Raw genomic sequence first — 25917 nt, forward strand, 5'->3', positions numbered from 1 at the left:
ATTAGTATGAAAATACTGAGTACAAAATGAGAAACTTGGTAGCTGCAGATTCCAGATACAACCTTTCTGCTAGCATGGGACTCCTTGAAAGGAAACCAGCACTAGTTTAAGATTTCTTCATACTTCTAGAATTACTCCCCAGCCCTTTTGTAAACCTAACCCTTGGGTCTGGTCAGTGGGAGCTGGCACCAGTTATTATCGTGCACTTGGAATTCTGCAGGGAAGCGAGTTCAGGATTCAAAGCAAACTGAATCCCAGGCTCCAGGCTGACAAAGGAATCCTCTTTGTGCCTCTGCTGCTCTGGGGAAGGCGCTGCACACGCGTGCAGGGCTGGCTGCACAATAATGGCCTTTCTTCTCCCCCCAGAACCAGAGGGTCCCTGCTGACATGATCTTCCTGAGGACGTCGGAGAAGAATGGTAAACATCTGGAACCAATTGTCAAAATAGCCATTAACCTTTCACTGGTTGTTTGGAGAAAATTATCTTTTGGAAATGTGAAAGAAATAGATAATAGTAAAATTTTAGAGAGAGGGGGAACTCAAGTGGTTTTATGGACCACCACTTCTCAGGATGTTATACTCTAGTTTTGTTTGCTAATCAAAGAATGTAGGGGTTCAGTCCAGGGTAAATGAATCTGGTTGTATTTTAGATATATTTACTTACTGTTCAGGCTTGCTTTGTTAAGTGTGGGATAAGGAAATGTTTGATCAGAAGGGTTAGAAAACAGATTACTGGGAACATTTCAAGTGTCTTAAAAAAAATATAGCACAGAGAATTCTGTCCTAGTGGAGGGAAAGGAATGCGGTGCAGGAACACCATCATTCCATTATTAACAAATGCAAATCAGCCCGTGTTTCCAGAGGAAGAAGGATGTGGGTGTCCTAGAGGGGAAGCCATGCCCTGAGTTACCTGCAGGTGTGCCTGGCAGAGGTGGCAGGGTCCCTGACTGCTGTTCCCGTCCCCAGGGTCCTGCTTCCTGCGCACGGACCAGCTGGACGGGGAGACCGACTGGAAGCTGCGGCTGCCCGTCACCTGCACCCAGCGCCTGCCCACGGCCTCTGTGAGCACCTGCCTGGCACTCTGTGCTTGGGAGCTGTGGACAGGCTTTACCTGAAAACCTGGGGCTGCTGCAGTCCTGTTTTCAGGCTGTGGTTTCTTTCCTGGGGCACAGATAAGTCCCAGGAGTCTCTCAGGTTGTCACCCCAGGAAATCCCCTGCTACCCCAGGTGTGTTTTCTGGGGGACTCCTGGGCTGCAGTAGGTATCAAGTCAATTCTAAAATCGTGCCAAGTAACTCTTGGTGCAGTATTCTGGTGAAACTCCTGTACATTATAAGCTGTGGCTGGCTGATAGGAGCTGGTAGGGCTGATGGATGTGTCTGTTTGACAGGACCTGCTGCAAATCCGCTCCTACGTCTACGCAGAAGAACCCAACATTGACATACACAACTTCGTGGGGACCTTCACCAGGGTGAGTCAGCTGGCAGGGCCTGAAATCAACCAGGGTTTATGAAAATTCTCCATCCTATCAGAAATCCCTCTGCCAGCTCACCCAGCATCCCTCCCCAAACACCTCTGTGGACTCCTCTCATCCTCTGCTCTTTTCCATTACTGACAAGTTTATTTTTCTCCTTTTCCCATTGTAGGAGGACAGTGACCCTCCAGTAAATGAAAGTTTAAGCATAGAAAACACCCTGTGGGCCAGCACAGTGATTGCATCAGGTAAGGTGGAGACCCATGTAAAATTGTTTTTAAGGGAATATGTTAACAATTTTTAAAGGTATTTCTGTGATGGAATAATAATTCTGTCAGTTGGAGAAATTAGCAGTTGGAATGAGGTTTCCCCCTTGTCCTGACACCTCTGGGGAGCTAAGCTGACATCTAATTGCCTCTTGGACATTCCTAGATGAGAAAGAAGTGGAGTGGCCTTTGGGGCCCTTCTTTAGCATCTAGGAGCAGAATAGCACTTAATTGCTCTGCACATTGACATCCTAATCTGTAACAGAAATGGTGTCAAATGGATTCTGGGAACAGAAGCTGAGATGAAAGATTTCCAGGTAAGTGCTGCCATCGAGTTTGTCCTATATACTCTTAAGAAAGGAAAAAAAATCAAGTCTTTGACAGATTTTGACTCATATGTACGATAAACTCCCGAGGCCTGAGATTAATCAATGCCCCCCTGTAGAGGCTTGTCAAAGTAAAAGCCTTGTTCCTCTCCTGCCCAGTGTGTTTGCTGGGCAGTAGCTGGAGGAGAGTGGAATTCTGGAGTCCAGCTCTGGAGTTCAACTTGTCAAATGGAGAGACTTGACAGTGCGTTTGCAAATATAATTTCAAAGGGTTTATGCAATTGAGTCTGTTTGAAATGGCCATAAACCAGCTAGAAACGCTCCCTTTTCACAGATCAATCTGTTTTCAAGCTTATTCTAGTCCTGGCAGGTGCTTCTCTCATTTTGACTGACTGATCAATACAATACTGGATTTTGTTTCTCCTGTGGTAATAACAAATAGCATGTTGTAAGTTATTTCTGTAAGGAGAAAACGTGGATATTATTTTTCTTCTGCTGTCGGGTTGTGGTGCCATCTCACTGGGGCAGCCCCTGTAAGATGAAGCAGAGCAATGTGTCTTTCTCCATCTGCTGCAGGAGGGCTGGGTCTGACTCTGACTGTTTGCAGTGGATTTGGAGTAGCTGTGCCATCTGCTGATCTGAATTGTGATGATCTTACCACCACCTGCCATCTGGCTCCAAGGATTTGTTGTTGTTTTTGGGGGTGTTTTTTTAAAGGAATGTTTCTCAGCATATTTTTAGAAACCACCTCCCTTGAATCAGCCTTATTTTAAAATAAGTCACCTGCAGCTTGTTAAAACTGATCATTAGTGAGAGCAGGGGAACAGTAGAGTATAAAGTAGCAATGTATTGGCATTAGTGCTTTTTTTAGAGTTGGTTTTCTCCATTTTTACAGACTCCTAACTCTGGGCAATAGCAGCTTTTAAGCTGTTGATGGTAGACAGCTTTTTCTTCATGGCTCTTTGAAAAGTCTTTAAGAGAAAACCCATAGAAACCCTGTATTTTATGGTGAATTATGTTTCTGCAAGAAGAAAATTGAGGACTTTGTTGCTCTCAGCTCTTTAGCAACTGTGGGACAGAGCATTCAAATTCACTGATGGGCTCCCAGCAGCTCTATCTGTTCCAGGAAGGTCGGAGTTGGTGTGATTCACTTTGTGGTAGGAGCAGTATTTAGATAAATACTTAAAGTAAATTGTAGATTTTAAAATAAGGTAATTCTGTCTTTGAGCTCTGGAATTAATTAGATTTGCTCTGTTTGTTTCAACCTTTGCCAGTAAATAGCCCTAGCCCAGAGCTGGTGTAATTTGGAGACACAATGAAGGTTTGGTGGAAGGCAGCACCAAAGTGGGATTCCAAGTGGTGGGAGGAAATCCAAGAAATCCTCCATCCCTACCAACATTTATTTATAGTCTGGAGAGACAAATGGATCAAAAGGGGGTCAGGGAAGGTAGAGCAGAGCTGGCTGCTCTTCCCATGAGCTGATGGAGTCTGTGATGCTGCATCAAGTCCAACCCTGAGACTGAATTACCGCCTGCGAGGATGTTTCCTGTTCCAGTCTGTGTTTTCATAGGTGTGGTGTTGCAGATCTCAGCTTTTTGAATTTCTGCTTGCTTCTGAAATTAGCCTGCTGAAAGTGCTCTCCACCTGAGGAGTATTTTTATGGAGAAAACCTCTGTGTGTGCAGGTACTGTGGTGGGAGTTGTCCTCTACACGGGAAGGGAGCTGCGCAGTGTGATGAACACCTCCAACCCCAGAAGTAAGGTATGGTGAAGAAACAGGTTTGTAATAAATAACAAGGGTCAGAAACAGATCATTTTTTAAAAGGAGATCCTTCCAAATTCTCTATGTACACACTCTAGGGACAACCTCATAGGAATAATTCATATTTTCCAGCCTGTGATTTAAGATAGTTACCAGACAGAAGCTATTTCTCCTGGATTTCTATAGGATTTTTTTCATCCTATTATACATATGTCATGACACTTTTTTAAGGTTGTCCAAACCATTGTTTTATATGTTTATAATGAGACAGTTCCCATTAGAATAGAAAAGCTTCTTTTGCTGTATTTCTTCCACTGTAGCACAGCTAAGACACAGTGCAGGGATGTTTACACAGCTTTTGGCAGCGTGAGCCCTCTCACACCTCTGCATCCTCTGCTGAGCTTCTGAGGGATGGAAATCTCATGTAATAAGCTGGCAAGCGTATTGATTATAAATTTAAATATGTTCGTAGTGTTTTGAAAGAAGAGAAGCTGACTAGTGGGAATGGCTCTTCAGATGGAGTGGCAGCTCACTTCCTTTGTGAATATTGCACTGAGCTGACACCTTCATCTGTGTGCCTGAAATCTGTCTCTCCTGCTGTTCTAGATTGGCCTCTTTGATTTGGAGGTGAACTGTCTCACAAAGATCCTGTTTGGGGCTCTGGTGGTGGTGTCCCTGGTCATGGTGGCCCTTCAGCACTTCGCAGGCCGTTGGTACCTGCAGATCATCAGGTTCCTGCTGCTGTTCTCAAACATCATTCCCATCAGGTGAGGGGACAGCTGGGAGTGCTCCCGGCACAGCACTGCCTGCTCGGGCCCCTGAGCTCTTACCTGCTCCTCACTGCACAGCTCAGCCAGGCCAGAAGTAGAAATGAAGTTAGAACATAAGAATTGCTTTGTAGTTTCTGCTGAATTTGTTCAGTTTATTAACCCATTCACTGGCTCAGACTGTGGATTAGGCATTTAAATTCCCTTCTCTGTGTTTGATATACTTGGTTACTATGATTAGAACAGAGTAAAAAATGGAAAAGGAGGGTGTTTTATACAGAATGTAGGGGAATGCATTTAGAGGGCAATGAAACTTTGATATTAAATTGTACTGTATTAGAAAGTAGATTAGTAAATTTGGGTGCAGGACTGGGATTCATTTCAGTTCCAGTTTTAATCTGCTCTCTGGTATCCATCACTGTCCTTACTCTGTCCACCTTCCCCTCAAATCATATCTGCTCTTCTCATTCAATTTTGTCATCTGTCTTTGAATGACAGGGTAATTACACTGGCCACCAGAGCACTGACTTTGAACAAACTTCTGAAACTCTCCTTTGGCACCTCAGGTTCACTGTGGAACTTGTTGTCCTTTCATTGTACTGTGGCAGTTCACAAGGATTTTTTCCAAAGTTTACCGTGATAATTTTTATTTTCCTTTTTCTCTTTCCTCCTGTGCAGTTTACGTGTGAATCTGGACATGGGGAAGATTGTGTACAGCTGGGTGATCCGCAGAGATTCCAAAATCCCTGGCACTGTGGTTCGGTCCAGCACCATCCCTGAGCAGCTGGGGAGGATTTCCTATTTGCTTACAGACAAAACAGGTACTGGTGCAGAAAAATACAGCTTTGAGTCATGGCATGCTGTTTGGATTCTGTTATGTTTTTGGCCAGGAAAAGATAATAATGTGAGATTTCTTTGGACTGGAAGAAATATGAATTTCCTGTCACTTTGACAATATGATTTAATCAGATTTTGAAAAAAAAAGTTCTGCTTTTTTTTGTTCTGAATGTGCTGTAAGTAAGGTAGGACAGGAATATTATACTACTCGAAGGAATACTTAAAGCACACTATTACAACAACAGCTGAGGGTAAAAATAAAATTAAAATCAACTTTTTAGAGCTGGTTTTCAAAGCCAGGTTAAGATAATATATATATAGGCAGAAGCTGTCTGCTGCTGCCTTTACACTTTTGAAGCTGAGCTTGAATTGAAGGCCTGAGCTGTAATGAAAAGCTTGGTCTGACATAAAATCCTGGTCCCACTGAAGTAGTTTCTGATTTTTTTGGTTCCAGTGAGACCAGAACTGTGCCTGCAGCTCCTGCTGGCATTGACTGTGGGGTGAATCTCATTGTTACTTATACACTCCCAGTTCCCAGGAGAATGAGCCCTCAGGTCTGTTGATTTTGGGTTTTTTGCCAGCCCTGGCTGTGCTGGGAGTGCTGCAGTGATGGCTTCAGCTGCTGGCCCACATTCAGGTTTCTGTGCTGGAGGCACAGCGGGGACAGGAGGTGTGCTGGACAGGGGGTGTTGTTCCCACCCCATGGTGCTGTTTTCCCAGGGACTCTCACCCAGAATGAGATGGTTTTCAAGAGGCTCCACCTGGGAACGGTGGCGTACGGCCTGGACTCCATGGACGAGGTGCAGAGCCACATATTCAGCATTTACACACAGGTACAACCAGCTGCATCCCCTGGCTTCCTCTGCCCAAAATTCCACATCGCTGGGCCAGTGGGGAATTCATGTGGTAGGGATCTGCTTATGAGCTGCTTTTGGGAAAGCCTGAAGGTTACTGGATGCTTAATTCATAAATAATGTTGTGATTGCTCGTTATGTTCTGTGGGTTGTTTCACATCACGAGCAAGTGTGTTTTGCTGCTGAGGTCTGAGTCTAAAATAACTTTTATTTAGATATCCAGCTATCTCTTTTCTTTCTCCTTCCTAACATTTAGTTCTTCTCTTGTGTTGAGACCCTTAAATGACAGAACTGTATTTAAAAAAACCAAAAAACAGAAAACCCCCAGACTTCAGCTTTATTTGCCTTCATTTTGTACAGAATCTCTAGAGAAAACTTGACTACTGATTAATTTGCCAAAGTGCCCAGTCAGGAACCTTTGGGTGACTGACTAGTCCAGTGTGTGAGCAGTGACTGAGTGCACTTCAGCTGAGGGTTTGCTGTTGGATTTTGGCAGCAGTGCTGATGAGCAGTGATACTAATTTTGAAGGTCTTATGGGTCCTAATCATTAGTGTGGAAAATAACATGTGGAATTACCCTGGTAAGGGATATATATCTCATAAAACTTTCATAATTACCAAGTGAGATTCCTTATAATGAGAAGCATTTGCTGGCAATGATTCATGTTGAACTGTAGTTCTTATTCTTTGCTCTTATTTTTACCATGTTGTGGCCCTTTGACCTGGAAGTGAAACTTTTGTCCTCTTGACACTAAAGGTTAACAGAGCAGGAAACTGGATCACTGTGTGTCCCTTCTTCAACTGGGATAATTTAGTAATTGTGCAATTATCTGAAGACTCCCATTCTTATACTAAAAATAGTATTAAAAAATAAATGAATGTAATTAAGATTTTCTAGCTCCATACCAGTCATCTGTTTTGTGTTTTCACCAATTATATTCTCTTGCACATGAAACCCAAGTGACTCTAAATTTCCCAAACCAATGGTCTTTTGTGGAGTAAAAAAGTGGTTTTGCTGAGTCTTTTGAGGCTGGTGTGTCCCCTTTTGGTGGATTTGCACCATTTTTCTTGGTGTACTGTCCCAGAACTTCAATCTATTGGGGCCCTTCAGGAGCAATGCTCCAGGAGCTGAGCTGCACTGGGGTGTTCCCAGGGGACAATGAGTGGCCTGAGTGAGGGGTGGTATGGCAATGCTGCGAGGGCCCCGACAAAGGAGGAATGATGAGGAGGACTCCATCGATATCAGAGAGCTAATTAATTACTTTATTATACTATATTATTCTATACATCTAAAACTGAATCTGCCAAGCACTCAACCCTGCACACACTGCCCAGAATCTTGTGACTGTCACCCAATAGTCCCAACACACACACACTTGGCCTTGATAGGCCAAGGAAACAAAACACCATCACTCTGGGTAAACAATCTCCACGTTGCATTCTACTTTGGCACAAACACAGGCACAGCAAATGATAAGAATTGTGTTTCCTTTCTCTGAGGTTCAGAGAGTGCAAAATCCAGAAATATTCTTGGGAAGAATCGTGCCTTGCTTTTCTCTGTGAAGAGAAATGTGAGGCTGCAGGGTAGATAGTGTGCCTGGTTTGTCGGGACAGGGGCCTGCGCGGTCTGTACAAACTGCTCCCAAATGTAGTTTTTCCCCCCAGTAAGAGCATGCCTGGTCTGTGGGGACACAGACCTGTGCAGTCCATACAAATGGAACCTAAATGTCATTTTTCCCCCCAGTAAGAGCATGCCTGGTCTGTGGGGACATGAGCCTGTACAAACTGATCCCAAATGTCATTTTTCTCCGCAGTAAGGGTGTGCCTAGTTTGTGGGGACACGGGCCTGTGCAGTCCGTACAAACTGATCCTGAATATCATTTTTCCCCTCAGTAAGAGCGTGCCTGGTCTGTGGGGACATGGGCCTGCACAAACTGAACCCAAATGTCATTTTTCCCCTCAGTAAGAGCATGCCTGGTCTGTGGGGACACAGACCTGTGCAGTCCGTACAAATGGAACCCAAATATCATTTTTCCCCTCAGTAAGAGCATGCCTGGTCTGTGGGGACACAGACCTGTGCAGTCCATACAAATGGAACCCAAATGTCATTTTTCCCCTCAGTAAGAGCATGCCTGGTCTGTGGGGACACGGGTCTGCGCGGTCCATACAAACTGATCCCAAATGTCATTTTTCCCCCCAGTAAGAGCGTGTTGTGTGTCCCCCAGCAGGCGCAGGACCCCCCGGCCGTGAAGGGGCTGTCCCTGGCCACCAAGGTGCGGCGCAGCATGAGCAGCCGCGTGCACGAGGCCGTCAAGGCCATCGCGCTGTGCCACAACGTCACCCCCGTCTACGAGAGCAACGGCGTCACCGACCAGGCCGAGGCCGAGCGCCACTACGAGGACTCCTGCAGGGTGTACCAGGCCTCCAGCCCCGACGAGGTCAGTCAGAGCAGCCTGGGACCCTGCTGGCTGCAAAAACCCCGTGGTTCTCTGGGGGAGGGCTCGGGGTTAGTGAAGGGGATAATATTGTAATGTGTTTGTAGCTCTGATAAGCTGGGAATAGGCTGTGAGTGCCCTCTCAGCTGTTCTGCCTCTCTGCCTGAAGCTCCAGACTGCTGTCTGGCTGTTCTGTCAGCCTCTGCATCACATAATTTTGTCCCTGTTTCTGCACCTTTTGTCCTGGGCGTATTTTTCATTTCAACTCTGAGAATCCCTTTGACTAGGTTAGGTAAATTATGAGAAATCTTATCTTGTCTGGGGGAGGATGGCTTGTGGAAGAGGGTTGGAATGCTCCCTCAGGTCTCTGAGGTGTGTGATGTTCCAGACCAGGGAAAAGCTGGGAATCACTGTAACCATGGCACATCCCACGTGCAGGTGGGCAGAGCCAGTGCCCAGGTTAATTCTGGGGAGGGAGTGAAGTGCACAAGTTTATTGGAGAGCAAAGCTGGGCCCTGCCATTCTCTGCCAGCACCCAGTGCAGCCAGGGCTGTGCAGGTGGCATGGTGGGGAGAAGCTTTGGAGCTCTCCAGACACTCCCTGGAGACTTTTATTGAGCATTTGGGAGATCAGGTTCAATACAGCACTTACAGTTTAAGTGCTGTTTGCCACCCCCTGCAAAATCTGAGAAATGTAATTATAGTGTTGTTTCCTTCTGTGACAAAGACAGGAGGAATAAAATGTGGTTTCATATATTGGTTAGGCTTCTTGGATACATCTTTTAGTGCAACAAAAGTAACACATTTTGCTTTCTATCAATATGTACAATTACATTTGCTCTGTGCTGGAGAGACACTGAAGTTTGAGATTTCTCCTGAGAATCCCACTGACTGTGAGATCAAATCACCCTTTTGACTACATTCAAAGGATTCTTCCATGTATTGCCTCAGACAAACCAGCTTTGCCTCTGATAATAACCTTCCCACCTTTGCCATCACAAGAGAAGCTGGCTTGCCTCATTGCTGGAGAAATGGAATTCAATGCACTCGTTGGAAGCCCAGCTGAGTGAGGATTTTGGGGCTGTTGTGCTGCTGAAAGACTGGCACAGAGCTGGTTTGCACATTTACATACATTCAAAATAATCCCTATAGTGTTTTTCTCCCAAAGTAGGCAATTCATTTGTTTCATATATATTTATATATATTAATTTTCTTCCGTGCATCACCCAAAGGCTGCATTTCTGCAGTGCCTCCTGCATGGCTGGGCTGCAGTGAGGTGCCAGCAGCGCCTCCTCCCTGGGCAGGGTGTGGGTGTCCTGTCCCACATGGCTGGGGCAGGGTTGCTCTCCCCTGAAAAGGCAGTGTACAGAAAGTAACTGCCTTGTTCTGAATGATTTCCAGATGGTCATTTTTGTGATCTGCATCAAAGTTTTTTTGTTTTTTTTTTTTTTTCTCCTAAAGCATTTACAGGCTATTTTTGCACAGATTTCTGTTTATTTACATATATACTGTGGTATATTGTGAAGTCAGTGATTTTTCTTTACTTTTACTCTTTATACTGTTCTGTCTTTAAAATATTTACACAGCAATTTGTCTGAAATACCCAGGGGATATTTTTTATTTGTTTTACTATAGCGTGATAACTAATCCTTCCAAGATTATTGTTTAAATTCTTTTTTCCTTTCCTAAGTAGAGAATTACAGCAGGTTCAGAAATCAGATATGCTTTGCTGCACTGAGGAAATCTTGTCTGTAGGTCTTGGATATACAAATATTATTTAGCCGTGTTCTGTATGTCATCCTAGATGGTACAAAATGCAGGAGTTACACAAGTGGAGCCCTTGAGAAGGGAGTAATGCTGTTAAATAACATTCCCTGTAGGGGAATGGCTTTGGACTCCTGTTAAAGCAGCCTTTGAAATCCTATATCAATAAAATATTGCCATGGCAGGGAAGGTCAGTTTATGAAATGAGTACAAAAACTTGTATTCTCTTTACTTTAACAGCAAGGGTAATTTCTACCAGTTGGCATAGGATTCATTTCCTGTAACAGAAAGCAGGATTTCCTAAATTTGTTTCCTGTGCACGCTGCCATTTAGAAGTCTTGAAGTATCTTTATTCAGGTATCAGTTACAGCCTTGGGGCTCTGCGAGCCAGTTGTCAGTTGTAGCCATACAGTAACTAACAGGGGAAATGAAATAGATATAATCTGATCAGAGATAAGAGGGCTGGGATTCCTGGGCAAACAGTCTTTAACCCTGACAAGGGCGGCAGCTGCCAGGACATGAAAGGGTGTGGGATCAATTGGTCTCTGCCTGCTGTCTGCCTGCCTAGGCAGCCCAGAGGGGACCCTGCAGAGCAGCTCATGGCACAGAAGGATCAATTTGTCTCTTTAGAATGAAATTTATTAGTCGATACTCACTTCAGTGGTGGCTTGGGTAATTTAATTGTCGGGGAGAGCAAAGTTGGAGGGTACTGTGCTGGGCTGCTGGGGCTGCTGTGCTTTGAAATGCTCAGATCTGTATCAGGCCTGGCCTGGCTGGAGCTGCAAATGCTGGCAGGGACTTCATTGATTTCCCCCATCAGTGAGCATGGGCTCCCTTTAAGGTGTTCGAGGGCTTTCAAACCTGCTTGTAGTTCTCCTTCCTCTAAGTTGTAAATACACGTTTGCATCTTGAATATTTCTCATCTTTCTGCTGTGGCTGAGAGCACCTTGAGTTTTATGGGGGGAGCTGGGATGTGCTCCCCATCCCAGCCCAGTGCCCAGACATGCCAGAAGAGCTGGCAGTGCTTCTGGTGCCATGGGTGCTGGTGTCCCCTGTGCCACCTCCAACCTGCTGCTTATCCGTTTGTCCCTCTGCACAAAGCTTTGCTTCCAGAGCTCTGTGGGATGGCAGGGAAGGAGGGAGGAGGTGTTTGTGCAGAGGAGACCTTTAACAGGCCAGGCTGGAGCAGAGGTTTGTACCTCCAGGCATTTGGAGCTCACCAGCACAGGCTGTACAGCCAGGGCTGTTCACACGCTGAACACCACGCAGCACCATGCTGGGAATAATTCCCAATAATTATTTATTAACCAGAGTATTAGAAAGTCAAGCTCCATCTCTGCTCTGGGAGGCTGCTCTAGGAGGATTATCTAACAGCACACTTTAATGCACTGAGGATGGCTTGAAGAAACTTTGGAGAAAGATAAGCTTGAAAGAGCCTTTGATTTGTCGTAATCTTTGGGAGTAAGCCTGCACAAACTTGTTAATATTAAGCCAAATATTGATTCAAATTGACTTAAAGGTCTTTCAAGGCAAAGCAACTCAATTACTTTTTTTTTTTTTAATCCGACAATTTAAGACTACTTTATGAAAGGAAAAGTTTGGTTTAGGGTTCTCTTTTAAGCTTTTGGATGAAAAGGAGCCAAGTTCACAAAAGCTTCTTCAGTTAGTCCCGAATGTGTAAATTCATTAATAAAATCTCAACTCAGTGCAAGTATTTACAGGTTCTGATTTTATTTATATCTCTTGTATGGGATTTTCCAAAATCAATTTCATTTTTAACTGAGGTATTTGTGGTCGCTTGAGGCAGTAGAGGCAGAACCTGAAAGGCAGAAGGGATAATTAACCTTCAAGTCGACAGCAACCATGTGCCCAGCACTCTTGTGCCTTTGAAAATGTCACTGTAAAACACTTCCAGTATTTCATGTCTGTTTATCCCTTGATCCTTTCTGGGGGCCAGTGATAGATGGGCTCGTGTCAGCTGCTGCTCCATCTGTTACTGCCCAGACAGCTTCTGCAGCTAAATCTCAGCAAGCTCAGGCTGAGATGGATGTGTCAGCTGAGCTGGGCACTCTGGGGGAAGCAAAATAAAGGCTTTGGTTTTCTGACATGGCTCTGGTTGCAATTGAGTGAAAGTTTGCAGAGAATTCAGTTTTGTAGGTCCTGAAATAGTAGAGGCTGCAATCAAAATGATGCCCACCTCAGTTCAGTTAAACCTTGAACAATCTGGGGTTTTTTTGGGGGTGTTTTTTTGTTTTTTTAATGTTTAGGAAGAAGGGTTCTCTGCTAATAAGTGTCTGAGCCAGCCTTCAGCTGTCTTGCTGATTACTGCAAAATTGTTGAAATTTGTTGATGAGCTGTTACTGCTAAAAACACAGAGAATACCACAGAGCTCATTTTGTTTGGGTGTTTTAATATGAATTTTTAATGTGCTGCATTAGTGTCTCTGGCTTTGAAATTGCAAATCCAGGGTGAATGTGTTGTTTTGAATTCTTAATTTCATAGACAGCAAGCTGGGAAATAGCTCTTTCCAAAAGTAAATGTTTGTAAAGGGGTTTCTCTGATGTGCCCATGAGGTTTGGGCACCCTAGGGCTGGGTGGAGAATTCCAGTGCCTGCCCCTTGCTGAGGGTTGTACTTTGGAATGAAATCATGGAATCATTTAGATTGGAAAAGCCCTCCCAGCCCATTGTGTCGAAACCCTGCCCAGTGCCCACCTTGTCCCCAGCCCAGAGCCCTGAGTGCCACCTCCAGCCCTTCCTGGGACACCTGCAGGGATGGGCACTCCAAACCTCCCTGGGCAGCCCCTGCCAAGGCCTGAGCACCCTTTCCATGGGGAAATTCCTGGTGTCCAGTGGAACATGGCAGGCAAAGGCAGGGAGGTGGCCACGGACACGTGGGCAGTGCCACAGCAGCATCAGACACGAGCTGGGCTGCCTAAAGCCTGGCAGGAAGGGTCTGGAAAAAGCCACTGGGAAAGCCATGGAGGAACACCTGTGTTTGTCAGTGGATGTGTTTGATAGCACTGCTAATGCCTGGTGAATTAATGCCTGGTGAATTAATGCCTGGTGAATTCTCTGCAGCCACCTGCTAGCCCTCCCGTCGGGAGCTGTGGCAGGAGCCCTCACCGTGCCCTTCTCCTCTCAGGTGGCCCTGGTGCAGTGGACAGAGAGCGTGGGCCTGACCCTGGTGGGCAGAGACCAGTCCTCAGTGCAGCTGAGGAGCCCAGGGGGGCACATCCTCAACTTCACCATCCTGCAGATCTTCCCCTTCACCTACGAGAGCAAGCGCATGGGCATCATCGTGCGGGTAAGGGCTGCCAGTGCCGGGTACCTGGGGACAGCCACACCTGGGCCAGCCTGGGGCTTCACCTGGGCTGGCCTCCTGCTCAGGACTGTCACCAGAGCACAGTGGGACAGCCAGCCAGGGCTGGGCCATCAGCAAGGCAATCCACTCCCTGCCTGGGCAGCACGAGGGGAAGCACTTGGAAGGCTCTGGAGTAGGAACACATGCCAAGAGCAGGGATGGCAGGGTGAGGGAGCTGAGAGGCTGAGCTGGTACAAACCAATCACTGTGCTAAATCTGGGAGTTCAGAGAGCCACAGGGTGCATTGAACAGACACCGAGTGCTCCCACAAACACCTTGTGCTGCAGGGGAGACCTGCAACAAGTGCAGCGTGCAGGCAGTGCAGCAAGGGTAAATTCTTCAAATCAATTGCTTCTATAATGGAAATTATGTGGAGACTCTGGGCAATCTTTTTATGACCTAGAATAGGAATACTGTCAATAGAAGAGGGAGGACTAAAGAACCTCCCTCCCCACTGCTTTTATTGCAAGTGCAAACTTTTGGTGAAATGCTATTTTATCAAGGGTATAAGAGGTGGACAAACAATCAAAGCCAGGGTGAGCTTCATTAAATCGTGTTTTATGCTCAACAGAAGTGAATGCCCTGAAATTTACTTATCATGAATGTAAGAGTGTTCCTTTTTCTTTTTCCTTCTTTGATTTGAAGTTTATTCCTTTTAAATTACTTATTTTTTATCTTCTCCCCCACTAGGAATAAAAGGGTTTCTAGTTTGTATTTCTCTGTTTAGATTTTGCCATTTGTATTTTAGGCAGAACCAGCAAAACTCCCACTTGTGGTCAGTGGGAGCAACATCAGGCCTGGATCCTGACTGTAAATACCTTTAAAGGAGCATTGGTCCCTCTCTGTGAATTGTCTTTATTTTGTAGCCATTCAGCTGCTCTAAGCCACTAAAATCAGCTCTGTGTGTGCTCTGTGCAGAATTAGGGTTAAGTAGCAGACCTTGACTGCCTGGGTATTACTTTGCCACGTTTCTGTATATTCCAAAATCATATCTTCAAGCAGGGTTTTAATTTCCATTTTAAAAAAGACATTTATAAATAGATAGTTACTAAGTAAAATTTGCTTTAATTAGACATTTATTTTTGATTGTGTAGGCACTCCATTTGGTTTGATCCACAGCTTGAAGGGTGTTCACCTTTTCAGTGTTTCTCCTAAACTGTGCTGCTTATTTAAAAAACAGAAATAGTGGGAGGGAGAGCAGCATGAAGCATCCAGAAGAAAATACCCCCAGGGAGGGAGATGAAGCTGCACCCAGCACTGCAGTGAGCAGAACCCAAAGGGAAACATTCCTGCTCACCTGCACAGGTATTGCCTGTCCTTATAAACTGCAGTTTTCAGGCTCTTGAGAGCCCTGGGAGAATTTTGCCAGGCTTCCTGCCCAGCCTGGGGACAGAGTGTGAGCAGCTCCTGTGTCCAGCCCAGCAGTGCTGGCCCTGCAGGCAGCATCTCCCTGCACATCCTGTCTGCTCTGCCCCTAGGAAATGATCTCCTTCAACACAGCTTCTAGTAAATAAAGCAATAGTTAATAGTGAAAACAAGTGGCAGATGCTGCCAGCTTTGGGATATTTTTACAATATCTGAGTGTTTCCTTGCACTCAACTGTCATTTCTGTACCTGATTATTTCAGTTCTAAGAAATCCTGTTCTACCCAAGCAGCCTCCTCACCATAGTGTGCACTGACTTATCTTCCTCTTTGAAGAAGGCCTGTTTGTTTGACCACAATATTTTCCATTCTTTGTTTGCTTTGTTTTTTTTCCCCATACCCGTGTGGAATGATCTTTGTTGTAGAGCAGAGATAGTGCTAATGTCATATCTGGAATTGAAAAGGAGCCTTTGAACCGTGGCCAGAGGCAGCCCATGGTGGAAAAAGATGCTTCCCCAAAACAATGTAACTGGCAAATCTGTGTGCAGATTTATAGAGTGATCTTGCCACGATCTGAGAACGCACTAACCTCCTCCTGAACTCGGGCAGAGGAAATGACTAATGCAAGGAGATAGCTGATACAGTATTTATATTGGACAAAAAATCTAAACTATCTTAAGCCAGCTCTGCAGCACGGGAAGTGCAGTCTTTATTCAGCTTCCTACAGAGATGTTGTTAGACACTCTTTAATCAAATAATTTCATAGATAAACCTTTACCTTTGGCTACTGCCAGAAGTGGTGTGTTTTATTTAAACAGGTTCTGGTTGTTTTGGAAGAGTGACACCCATTTTCCTCTGGGGATGTGGGATGTGTATCACTCAGTGAGGGTTGGATGTTCCAGGACATTGAAAACCACACTTGGGCTCAATTATGAGCATCTTCCTTGTGAATATCTCTGTGAGCTTGGCAAAGATATTCAGCAAAGGAGCTTCATTATCCTTGGCTACTTCTTCATTTCCTCAGCAAAGACACTTTATTTCTTTGCAGTTTTAGTGTCTACATCAGGTGCTACATTTTGCCAATTTTTTTTTTTTTTGCTATGGATTTAAACTCTGTTTTGCCAGTGCCACAGAACCTGGGGCTTTTAACCTATTCATGTATGAGAGCCTCCACCACTAATTTCTGTAACAGTGGAACAGACTGACCCAAATATTAGGTGAGAGAATGAAGTGTCCACTTTGCTTTTCTTTCATTTTTCTTATTTCCAAAGTTCTTTGGTCCCTTCATTCACAGCTGTTTATTTCAGATCTTCCTGGGCTTTTTGGTTTTGCATTTTAAGTTTGTTTTCCTCCTATCCCTGGTGGCTGTCAAGGTTTACAGAGCAGTTTGTTCCTTACTCATAGTTTTGTCTCCTTTGAGGAAATTGCCAGGGTTTCCATTAGCTTGTAATACTCAGAGCTGTGGCCCCCTCACCTATCTGCCTGCTTAGAAGGGACCTTTTAATTTGTGGTAATGTAAATACGCTTTGCTTGCAGCCTATAAACTCCTTGTATCAGATAAGACAGGCAGCAGTCTAAGCTTTCTGTGGCAAGCATGAGCTTTAATTATGCATATTCCATATGGTGTAACAGAGCAGGTAAATCAGAGGCATTTTTACCCTGCTAGGCTTGGTGCATCTGTTCTGTTGTTCAGGTAAGCAGAGAGTCAGGTTTCAAGGTGAGGGCTTGAGGTTATTCTGGAGGCACAGGCACTCAGGGCTGGGAGGGCCTGTCTGTGTGGAGATGCTGATTAAAAAGCTGATCCCCCTTGTCTAAAGCATGAATTCCTGCTGGGAGGAGGTGGGTAGGCATCTCCTTGTGGCCCCAGAGCAGGAGCTGAGCTGGTGGCCCCTCACTGCCCCAGAGCAGAGAGCTCTGTGCCTGCTGTGCTGAGAATTCATGGCTCCCTTTGCCCCTGAGCTGTGTGAGTGCTGTGTTGTGTCTGCAGGATGAATCCACAGGAGAGATCACGTTCTACATGAAGGGGGCCGACGTGGTGATGGCTGGCATCGTGCAGTACAACGACTGGCTGGAGGAGGAGGTACGGGGGCTGCTCTGCTCCGCTCCAGCCCATTGCAGCAGGCCTCAAATATCCAACTCACTGCTGAAATGTCTGCAAGCCAGAAGGTTCTGATCCTGGCAGTTCCTTGGATTAGTCCTCAGCCGGATACACCCACAGGAACAAGGGTGTCAGTGGCGAGTTCAGCGTATCGAACGTGGAATAAGTGCTGGGAATAAAATGGGTTTGGCTCAAAATTGATTGACACTCACCAGATTTGTCCTGGGCTTGATTCTGTGTTTGGATCTGTCTTAGCCTGAAGGGTCTGGTTTCAAAACTACATTTGGCAGCTTTGTGCTGGGGTGTGTTTGTCAGGTTAGCAGTAAAGGTGGCACAGAGTTCATGGAATCCCAGAATGGGTTGGGTTGGGAGGGACCTTGAATCTCATCCCATTGCACCCCCTGCCATGGGCAGGGACACCCTTCCCAGGATGCTCCAAGCCCTGTCCAGCCTGGCCTGGGACACTTCCAGGGATCCAGGGGCGTCCTCAAAAGTAGCTTCACTTACTGATTCTCTGGTGTTCAGAGAAATAATAATATCTTGGGCGTATTTTAAAGAGTTGGTTGCCAAAGATGTGAAGTCTACAAATCACAGGCTTGTGCCCTTTTACTTAGACACAGAGAAAATCTAATCAGTGGGTTTGTTTTTGCCCCCCTGGTGTTTTAGTGAGGACATTTTTCTTCCTGATCACTGGGCTAGGTCACAAACCACTGGAGATCCCCCTTTCCTCTTGAGTTTATCATGCACTTTATCAGATATTGCAGACTCGCTGGGGTTGCTCAAATGGGATGGTTATTTTCTTAACCTGCTATCTTACACGGGCATCTCCACGCTGCTGTGCATAAATCATTTCAGTGCAGTTTATGGTTTACAATGTGATCCTTCTTTGCAGTGTGGTAACATGGCTCGGGAAGGCCTCAGGGTTCTTGTCGTGGCCAAGAAGTCTCTGACAGAAGAGCAGTACCAAGACTTTGAAGTAAGTTTTTATTTGTTTTTTTTCCTTTGTTTTCAAACAGTCACTGAAGTGATTCTCACAAAACTTCTGTGATAATGCTGCCTCTCACCTCCCAGCTCTCTGCAAGAATTGTTCTGAAATGTCTTGATATTCTTTTTATCAAAGTTGCTTTTCAAGTGATAGGTATGAAGTGTTTATCCCAAGGAAGACCCTCCCAAGCAGTTCCTGAATCCTGAATAACCAGAATATAAACCAGGCAACAATATAAACCTGCCTGGCAACAGGGGCTCCACATGTGGGGTTTGGGTCTCTGCTCAGGGCACTGCCTGGCTTATCCAGGCAGACAGAATGGGAAGGGGAACTGTTCAGTTAATGCAGGGATGTGGTGCAGCTGCTTAGGGTTCTGTGGTGCCATTGTTTCTGGAAGTGTTGCCTGCGGTGGCAGGGAGCTGCTTGCAGGCTCTGCAGGTGCCCCTCCAGCAGCTGCTGTGCCTCTGTGTGCCCTGTGCTGCCCACCTGGAATGCCCAGGGACAAAACTGCAACAGCTCCCTGAAGCATGTTCCACCTCGAGCTCACCAGCCCCGAGGTTCCACCTTGAATCGTGCAATCAGAATTGCCTGGGTTGGAGGGCGCCTTAAAGAGGACGTGGTTCCAAGCTGTGCACGGGGACACCTTTCCCTAGAGCAGGTGCAAGGCCACAGAGGGAGGCTGACTGCTTCCCTCTGGAGCTGGCCAGCCCTGCGTCCCCAGTGCCAGGCTGGCTGTGCTCTGTGTGTCCCCAGTCCCAGGCAGGCTGTGCTCTGTGTGTCCCCAGTGCCAGGCAGGCTGTGCTCTGTGTGTCCCCAGTCCCAAGCTGGCTGTGCTCTGTGTGTCCCCAGTCCCAGGCTGGCTGTGCTCTGTGTGTCCCCAGTCCCAAGCTGGCTGTGCTCTGTGTGTCCCCAGTCCCAGGCTGGCTGTGCTCTGTGTGTCCCCAGTCCCAAGCTGGCTGTGCTCTGTGTGTCCCCTGTCCCAGGCAGGCTGTGCTCTGTGTGTCCCCAGTGCCAGGCAGGCTGTGCTCTGTGTGTCCCCAGTCCCAAGCTGGCTGTGCTCTGTGTGTCCCCAGTCCCAAGCTGGCTGTGCTCTGTGTGTCCCCAGTCCCAGGCAGGCTGTGCTCTGTGTGTCCCCAGTCCCAGGCAGGCTGTGCTCTGTGTGTCCCCAGTGCCAGGCTGGCTGTGCTCTGTGTGTCCCCAGTCCCAAGCTGGCTGTGCTCTGTGTGTCCCCAGTGCCAGGCAGGCTGTGCTCTGTGTGTCCCCAGTGCCAGGCAGGCTGTGCTCTGTGTGTCCCCAGTCCCAAGCTGGCTGTGCTCTGTCCCCAGTCCCAGGCAGGCTGTGCTCTGTCCCCAGTCCCAGGCAGGCTGTGCTCTGTGTGTCCCCAGTCCCAGGCAGGCTGTGCTCTGTGTGTCCCCAGTGCCAGGCAGGCTGTGCTCTGTGTGTCCCCAGTCCCAAGCTGGCTGTGCTCTGTCCCCAGTCCCAAGCTGGCTGTGCTCTGTGTGTCCCCTGTCCCAAGCTGGCTGTGCTCTGTGTGTCCCCTGTCCCAAGCTGGCTGTGCTCTGTGTGTCCCCAGTCCCAGGCTGGCTGTGCTCTGTGTGTCCCCTGTCCCAAGCTGGCTGTGCTCTGTCCCCAGTCCCAGGCAGGCTGTGCTCTGTGTGTCCCCTGTCCCAGGCAGGCTGTGCTCTGTGTGTCCCCTGTCCCAGGCAGGCTGTGCTCTGTGTGTCCCCAGTGCCAGGCTGGCTGTGCTCTGTGTGTCCCCAGTCCCAAGCTGGCTGTGCTCTGTCCCCTGTCCCAGGCAGGCTGTGCTCTGTCCCCAGTCCCAGGCTGGCTGTGCTCTGTGTGTCCCCAGTCCCAGGCTGGCTGTGCTCTGTGTGTCCCCTGTCCCAAGCTGGCTGTGCTCTGTCCCCAGTGCCAGGCTGGCTGTGCTCTGTGTGTCCCCAGTCCCAAGCTGGCTGTGCTCTGTGTGTCCCCAGTGCCAGGCTGGCTGTGCTCTGTGTGTCCCCAGTCCCAAGCTGGCTGTGCTCTGTGTGTCCCCAGTGCCAGGCTGGCTGTGCTCTGTGTGTCCCCAGTGCCAGGCTGGCTGTGCTCTGTGTGTCCCCTGTCCCAAGCTGGCTGTGCTCTGTCCCCAGGCACGCTACGTCCAGGCCAAGCTGAGTGTCCACGACCGCTCCCTGAAGGTGGCCACGGTGATCGAGAGCCTGGAGATGGAGATGGAGCTGCTGTGTCTCACTGGGGTGGAGGACCAGCTGCAGACAGACGTCAGGCCCACGCTGGAGACGCTGAGGAACGCTGGCATTAAGGTCTGCCTGGCCCAGGGCTGCTCCAGCAGGAGCACTGAGACCCTCTGGAGCGTGTGGCCCTGTCCCACAGGCAGTACATTAAATGTTGGGGGGCCCTCTGAGGGTTTTAAACATCACTGTGGGAACAGAATGTGCTGCAGGTGGTAAATCTTAACACATGAGTGTGGCACCTCTTGTGCTTTTCATCTCTTCTGGCACAAAAAGGAATCAGGTGGGCACGAGAGGGGTCCAACAGGAGATTTGGGGCAGTTCTTCCTTCAGGGAGTTGCATGAAACAAGGCAAGTTTGGGCTGTGTTTGCCTTGTGGTACATGAACCCCCATGCTGGGCTCAGAGCTGTGGATATCCACGTTTCAGTAGCCACTAGAGGGGAGTCTGAGCCAAGAGAATCAGGGACTGGATTTTTTTTTCCAGCTTTCTGGGCATCTGTGACTCCACACCTACAGCCTGAGCTGTGCTCAGCTGTGAAGGAGCTGCTGTGGTGCCTGTGTAGGTTCTCTCTCTGAAAAATTTGTCAGGCTTGCAAAAGGGGAAAAAAAATGGATTTAACATTCAGATTTGGGTAAGAAAAGTAGGTGAAAGGTCCTGGTTGTGGTTTCTCTGCTTTAAGTTGCAAAGTGAGCAAAAATCTGAAGCCATGCTGTGAATGCAAAGTAGGGCTGTGTGTTGGGGGCTGAGGTAGGACAGGGAATTCAATACTTGGGATGAGCTTCCAAAAGAGCTTTTTGTTTGGGACCACCCCTGTAAACAACAGAGACTTCAGCAGAGAGGTGAGACCAGGGGAATCAGAGCTCCTCAGTGATGCTGGAGTCCTGGCCCAGCACTCCAAAGGGTTTTCCTGCTTCCCTTTCTCCTCACCTTGGCTGCAGCTGGAGGTGTGGGACGTGCTGAGCACCCCTTGCACTGCAGTGTTCATCAGGGCATTGCATGTGAGGAGTAAATCCAGAGTGGAGGGGGTCTTGCAGTTCATGACTGTCTTGTTAGGATCAAATCTCTTTCCAACCTCAGATTATTGAACAAATGAATGAGTCTTTGTGTGGGCTTTTTTGTTGATGTTTTGGGATTTTCTTAAGGTTTATGTATTTTTCATTAAATATTTTTGGGCAGTGTCTTGAAAGAATAAAAACACCAGTGGAAAAAACCAAACTCACTGTGATATATTTACACTGGAGAAGGAATTCTCAGCCATTGCTGCTGACATTGCTTTCTAACTCCCTCCCCTCACCAGCACAAAATAAAAGAAGCAGTGTAGATTTAAAAAAAAAAATCTAAAAAAAACCCTCAAGCAAGTTAGTGTGTTCCAGACGTACACATCAGCACTGAGCTAACCCCAGTTGCATCATCCACATTTCAGGCTGGGCCAGGAGGGATCTTTCTGCAGCAGGGCCCAGTTGAGAAATGGCTGGGGAGGGACACATTAACACACAAATGCACATTTTTTTACTTGCATTTTGTGGGTTTATCAGCAGAATCTTGAAATATTGCAGGTGGGAAAAATGTTACCCAGAGTTTGTAACTTCCTTTGTGTCTCAGCCTCTGTAAGAGCTTTGCTGTCTTTCGTGTGTGAGAATTTTCTTGCGTGTTTTAAAATAGGGGGTTTTTAGAAGAATAATTTGTACATGTATTTTGTAAGCCTGAAGGGGCAGGTGGTATTTGCAGAGGTCCTGCAGACGTGGTTGTTAAGCTTCCCTTAACACATGAAATGTTTGGATTTTAGGTGTGGATGCTGACAGGGGATAAGCTGGAGACAGCCACGTGTACGGCCAAGAATGCTCATCTGGTGACACGGACACAGGACATCCATATATTCAGACTAGTGAGTAACACCCACAGACCCTGGCTCAAGGGGCCCAGGCTCTGGGACAGGAGGGCTGTGAGATCACAACTGTTTTCCAGCAGGGTATTTTTATTCTTTTGCCCCAGCTTTCTACCCTGAGTTTTTATTTCTGTGACTGCTGCCCTGACTCAGTGTGCTGCCTGTCCTGGCTGTGTCACTTTTGTTCCCTCTGGGACTCTTTGCTGTTTTCTCACCCCAGTGGAGCACCCCTTGCTCAGTTCCATCCTCCCCCAGGTGACAAACCGAGGAGAAGCCCACCTGGAGCTGAACGCCTTCCGCCGCAAGCACGACTGTGCCCTGGTCATCTCGGGGGACTCACTGGAGGTACTGATGCCTCAAGTGTTAGCTTTCACATTTTCCAGATGCTGGACTGCATAGTATGTAACTCTGAACTGCATATAAAGTGCTAGCCAGTTCTCCTCACAGCTCAGTCACACAAAACAATCCTTTTCCAGCCCCAGAGCCAATGCAGCTTCAGGCCCAAAAAGTGCAAACAGCAGGGAATGGAGGAGAGCAATCTGGGAGGATGGGACTGCTTAACCTGGAGCTGTAATTAGACAATTAACCCCAATATGGAACTGGACCAAAACTTATCAAAGTGTGAAAAGTTGTGACTCAGGGTCCATCTTGGGTCCATCTTGGGCAGAGCCATGGCCGAGTTATTGTGCTGCCCAAGATGTATCCTTTGAAGGCCTTTTTAATGAATCCCTACTTTATTAAAGTATTTATTTAAATAGTTTATTTAGTTTATTTATAGTTTAGTTTATTAAATCCCTGCTGTCTAGCCTCTGTTCTAGGTAGCCTCTGTTCTAGGTAGCCTCTCAAGGGATCAGTAGGCCCAGCCCATAGCACAGGCTGGGGAAAGGCTGGTGCCCGCAGAGCAGGTGTAACCCAGGGCTGTGTGCTGTGTGTAACCCAGGTGTGTGCTGTGTGTAACCCAGGGCTGTGTGCTGTGTGTAACCCAGGGCTGTGTGCTGTGTGTAACCCAGGGGTGTGTGCAGTGTGTAACCAGGTGTGTGCAGTGTGTAACCAGGTGTGTGTGCTGTGTGTAACCTGGGGCTGTGTGCTGTGTGTAACCTGGGGCTGTGTGCTGTGTGTAACCCAGGGCTGTGTGCTGTGTGTAACCCAGGGCTGTGCTGTGTGTAACCCAGGGCTGTGCTGTGTGTAACCCGGGGCTGTGCTGTGTGTAACCCAGGTGTGTGCTGTGTGTAACCCGGGGCTGTGTGCTGTGTGTAACCCGGGGCTGTGTGCTGTGTGTAACCCAGGGCTATGTGCTGTGTGTAACCCAGGGCTGTGTGCTGTGTGTAACCCAGGTGTGTGTGCTGTGTGTAACCCAGGTGTGTGTGCTGTGTGTAACCCGGGGCTGTGTGCTGTGTGTAACCCGGGGCTGTGTGCTGTGTGTAACCTGGGGCTGTGTGCTGTGTGTAACCAGGTGTGTGTGCTGTGTGTAACCCGGGGCTGTGTGCTGTGTGTAACCCGGGGCTGTGTGCTGTGTGTAACCAGGTGTGTGTGCTGCATGTAACCCGGGGCTGTGCAGTGTGTAACCCAGGGCTGTGTGCTGTGTGTAACCCAGGGCTGTGTGCTGTGTGTAACCCAGGGCTGTGCTGTGTGTAACCAGGTGTGTGTGCTGTGTGTAACCAGGTGTGTGTGCTGTGTGTAACCAGGTGTGTGTGCTGTGTGTAACCCAGGTGTGTGCTGTGTGTAACCCAGGGCTGTGCTGTGTGTAACCCAGGGCTGTGTGCTGTGTGTAACCAGGTGTGTGTGCTGTGTGTAACCCAGGGCTGTGCTGTGTGTAACCCAGGGCTGTGTGCTGTGTGTAACCCAGGTGTGTGTGCTGCATGTAACCCGGGGCTGTGCAGTGTGTAACCAGGTGTGTGTGCAGTGTGTAACCAGGTGTGTGTGCAGTGTGTAACCAGGGCTGTGCAGTGTGTAACCAGGGCTGTGCTGTGTGTAACCAGGTGTGCCTGAAGTACTACGAGTGCGAGTTCATGGAGCTGGCGTGCCAGTGCCCCGCCGTGGTGTGCTGTGTGTAACCCGGGGCTGTGCAGTGTGTAACCAGGGCTGTGCAGTGTGTAACCAGGGCTGTGCTGTGTGTAACCAGGGCTGTGCAGTGTGTAACCAGGGCTGTGCAGTGTGTAACCCAGGGCTGTGCAGTGTGTAACCAGGGCTGTGCTGTGTGTAACCAGGGCTGTGCTGTGTGTAACCAGGTGTGCCTGAAGTACTACGAGTGCGAGTTCATGGAGCTGGCGTGCCAGTGCCCCGCCGTGGTGTGCTGCCGCTGTGCCCCCACGCAGAAGGCTCAGATCGTGCGGCTGCTGCAGGAGAGGACGGGCAAGCTCACCTGTGCCGTGGGTGAGTCACAGCAGGGCCAGGCACGTGGGAATAGCAGCTGCCAGCTCTTCTCTCTCACCTTACACCCCTGGAGATGGAGATTTAGGGAGCGGTGGTTCTGTGGGGTCATAGAGAAAATGATGGAAATTTTGCATGTGGAAATTCAATGCCAAACTCCTCATCACCCTTTCAGGTGGCATCTTTGCAAAGTAGAGCTTGGACCTGATCAGGTGAAGTGCCACTGTTAATTTGAGCTGTGTTTCAGCATTGGAGATAGAATGGTACCACCTGAAAGGGAGATATATCAATCGCTGATCTGGGGGTCTATTAAAACAAAACTTAAGGGCTTAAGTTCGTGATTTCTGTTTAAAATCTTACTTTTGTTGATTGGGTTGTTTCTTATAATATTCCAGTGTGGTGCAGATGACTTTGGTGGGGTTGCAGGTTGCCCCTGTTGCTTAACTCTCAGTTTTGTTTGTGCTCTGCCCTGCAGGTGATGGAGGGAATGATGTTAGCATGATTCAGGAGGCTGACTGTGGTGTTGGAGTTGAAGGAAAGGTGAGATTACCTCATCTTTAATGAGAATTTCTGTGGCCAGTTTTCAGGCCACTCTTAAATGAATCCTCAGATATTTGTGCAAGAAAGGGAGCAAGCTCCCACAAGAACCATCATCAGACCAGTAGCCCTATAATGAGAAATAATTTGGCTATAAAGGAGACTACTGTTAAAGGGAGTTCAAGTTCATTATTTGGTTTTTGGCAGAACCCCTGAATTTGTTACCTCATGGTTAGTTTTGGGGGTTTTTGATGCTCCGAGTGCTGGAGTTATAATTACACTGATAAGATATACCCTACATGCACAATTAAAAACTGCTCACATTAGTTTGCAAAACAAACTCTGGGTTAGAGCTCTGATTCCTGCACCTGGGGCTGTGTGGAGCTGCAGGACTGGATTGGCAGCAGCAGACAGACTCTGCTTGCAGTGAGCCAAAATTGTGTGAACTTTTGAGACTGAGAATTTGTTCAGCACTGACTTGATAGGAGTGTCACGTTAACATGTGTGTGGTGAATCAGAATCCAGAGGTTGCTTAGAATTGGAGGCCAAGGTTCAAATGGGAATTCTCCTCATATTTTTGCTCTTTGCTTAAAACCCACAGTGGA

The 25917-nt window shown here is 47.6% G+C and overlaps 1 protein-coding gene across 1 annotated transcript in view; it reads left to right on the top strand.

The window, feature by feature from the left end:
- ATP9A (ATPase phospholipid transporting 9A (putative)) overlaps nt 1–25917 on the top strand; it is a 49585-nt gene that overhangs the window by 13772 nt on the left and 9896 nt on the right. Inside the window, exons 6-22 of the mRNA XM_036395476.2 lie at nt 367–418; nt 967–1061; nt 1390–1470; nt 1646–1721; nt 3750–3826; nt 4433–4593; nt 5272–5414; nt 6151–6263; nt 8510–8722; nt 13626–13787; nt 17195–17287; nt 18198–18281; nt 20420–20590; nt 22307–22405; nt 22661–22750; nt 24634–24778; nt 25251–25315. Of these exons, the coding sequence (XP_036251369.1) occupies nt 367–418; nt 967–1061; nt 1390–1470; nt 1646–1721; nt 3750–3826; nt 4433–4593; nt 5272–5414; nt 6151–6263; nt 8510–8722; nt 13626–13787; nt 17195–17287; nt 18198–18281; nt 20420–20590; nt 22307–22405; nt 22661–22750; nt 24634–24778; nt 25251–25315 (1920 nt within the window). The remainder of the gene's footprint in view (nt 1–366; nt 419–966; nt 1062–1389; nt 1471–1645; nt 1722–3749; nt 3827–4432; nt 4594–5271; nt 5415–6150; nt 6264–8509; nt 8723–13625; nt 13788–17194; nt 17288–18197; nt 18282–20419; nt 20591–22306; nt 22406–22660; nt 22751–24633; nt 24779–25250; nt 25316–25917) is intronic.

This window comes from Molothrus ater, chromosome 17 (genome assembly GCF_012460135.2).
Source record: "Molothrus ater isolate BHLD 08-10-18 breed brown headed cowbird chromosome 17, BPBGC_Mater_1.1, whole genome shotgun sequence".
Lineage (NCBI taxonomy): Eukaryota > Metazoa > Chordata > Aves > Passeriformes > Icteridae > Molothrus > Molothrus ater.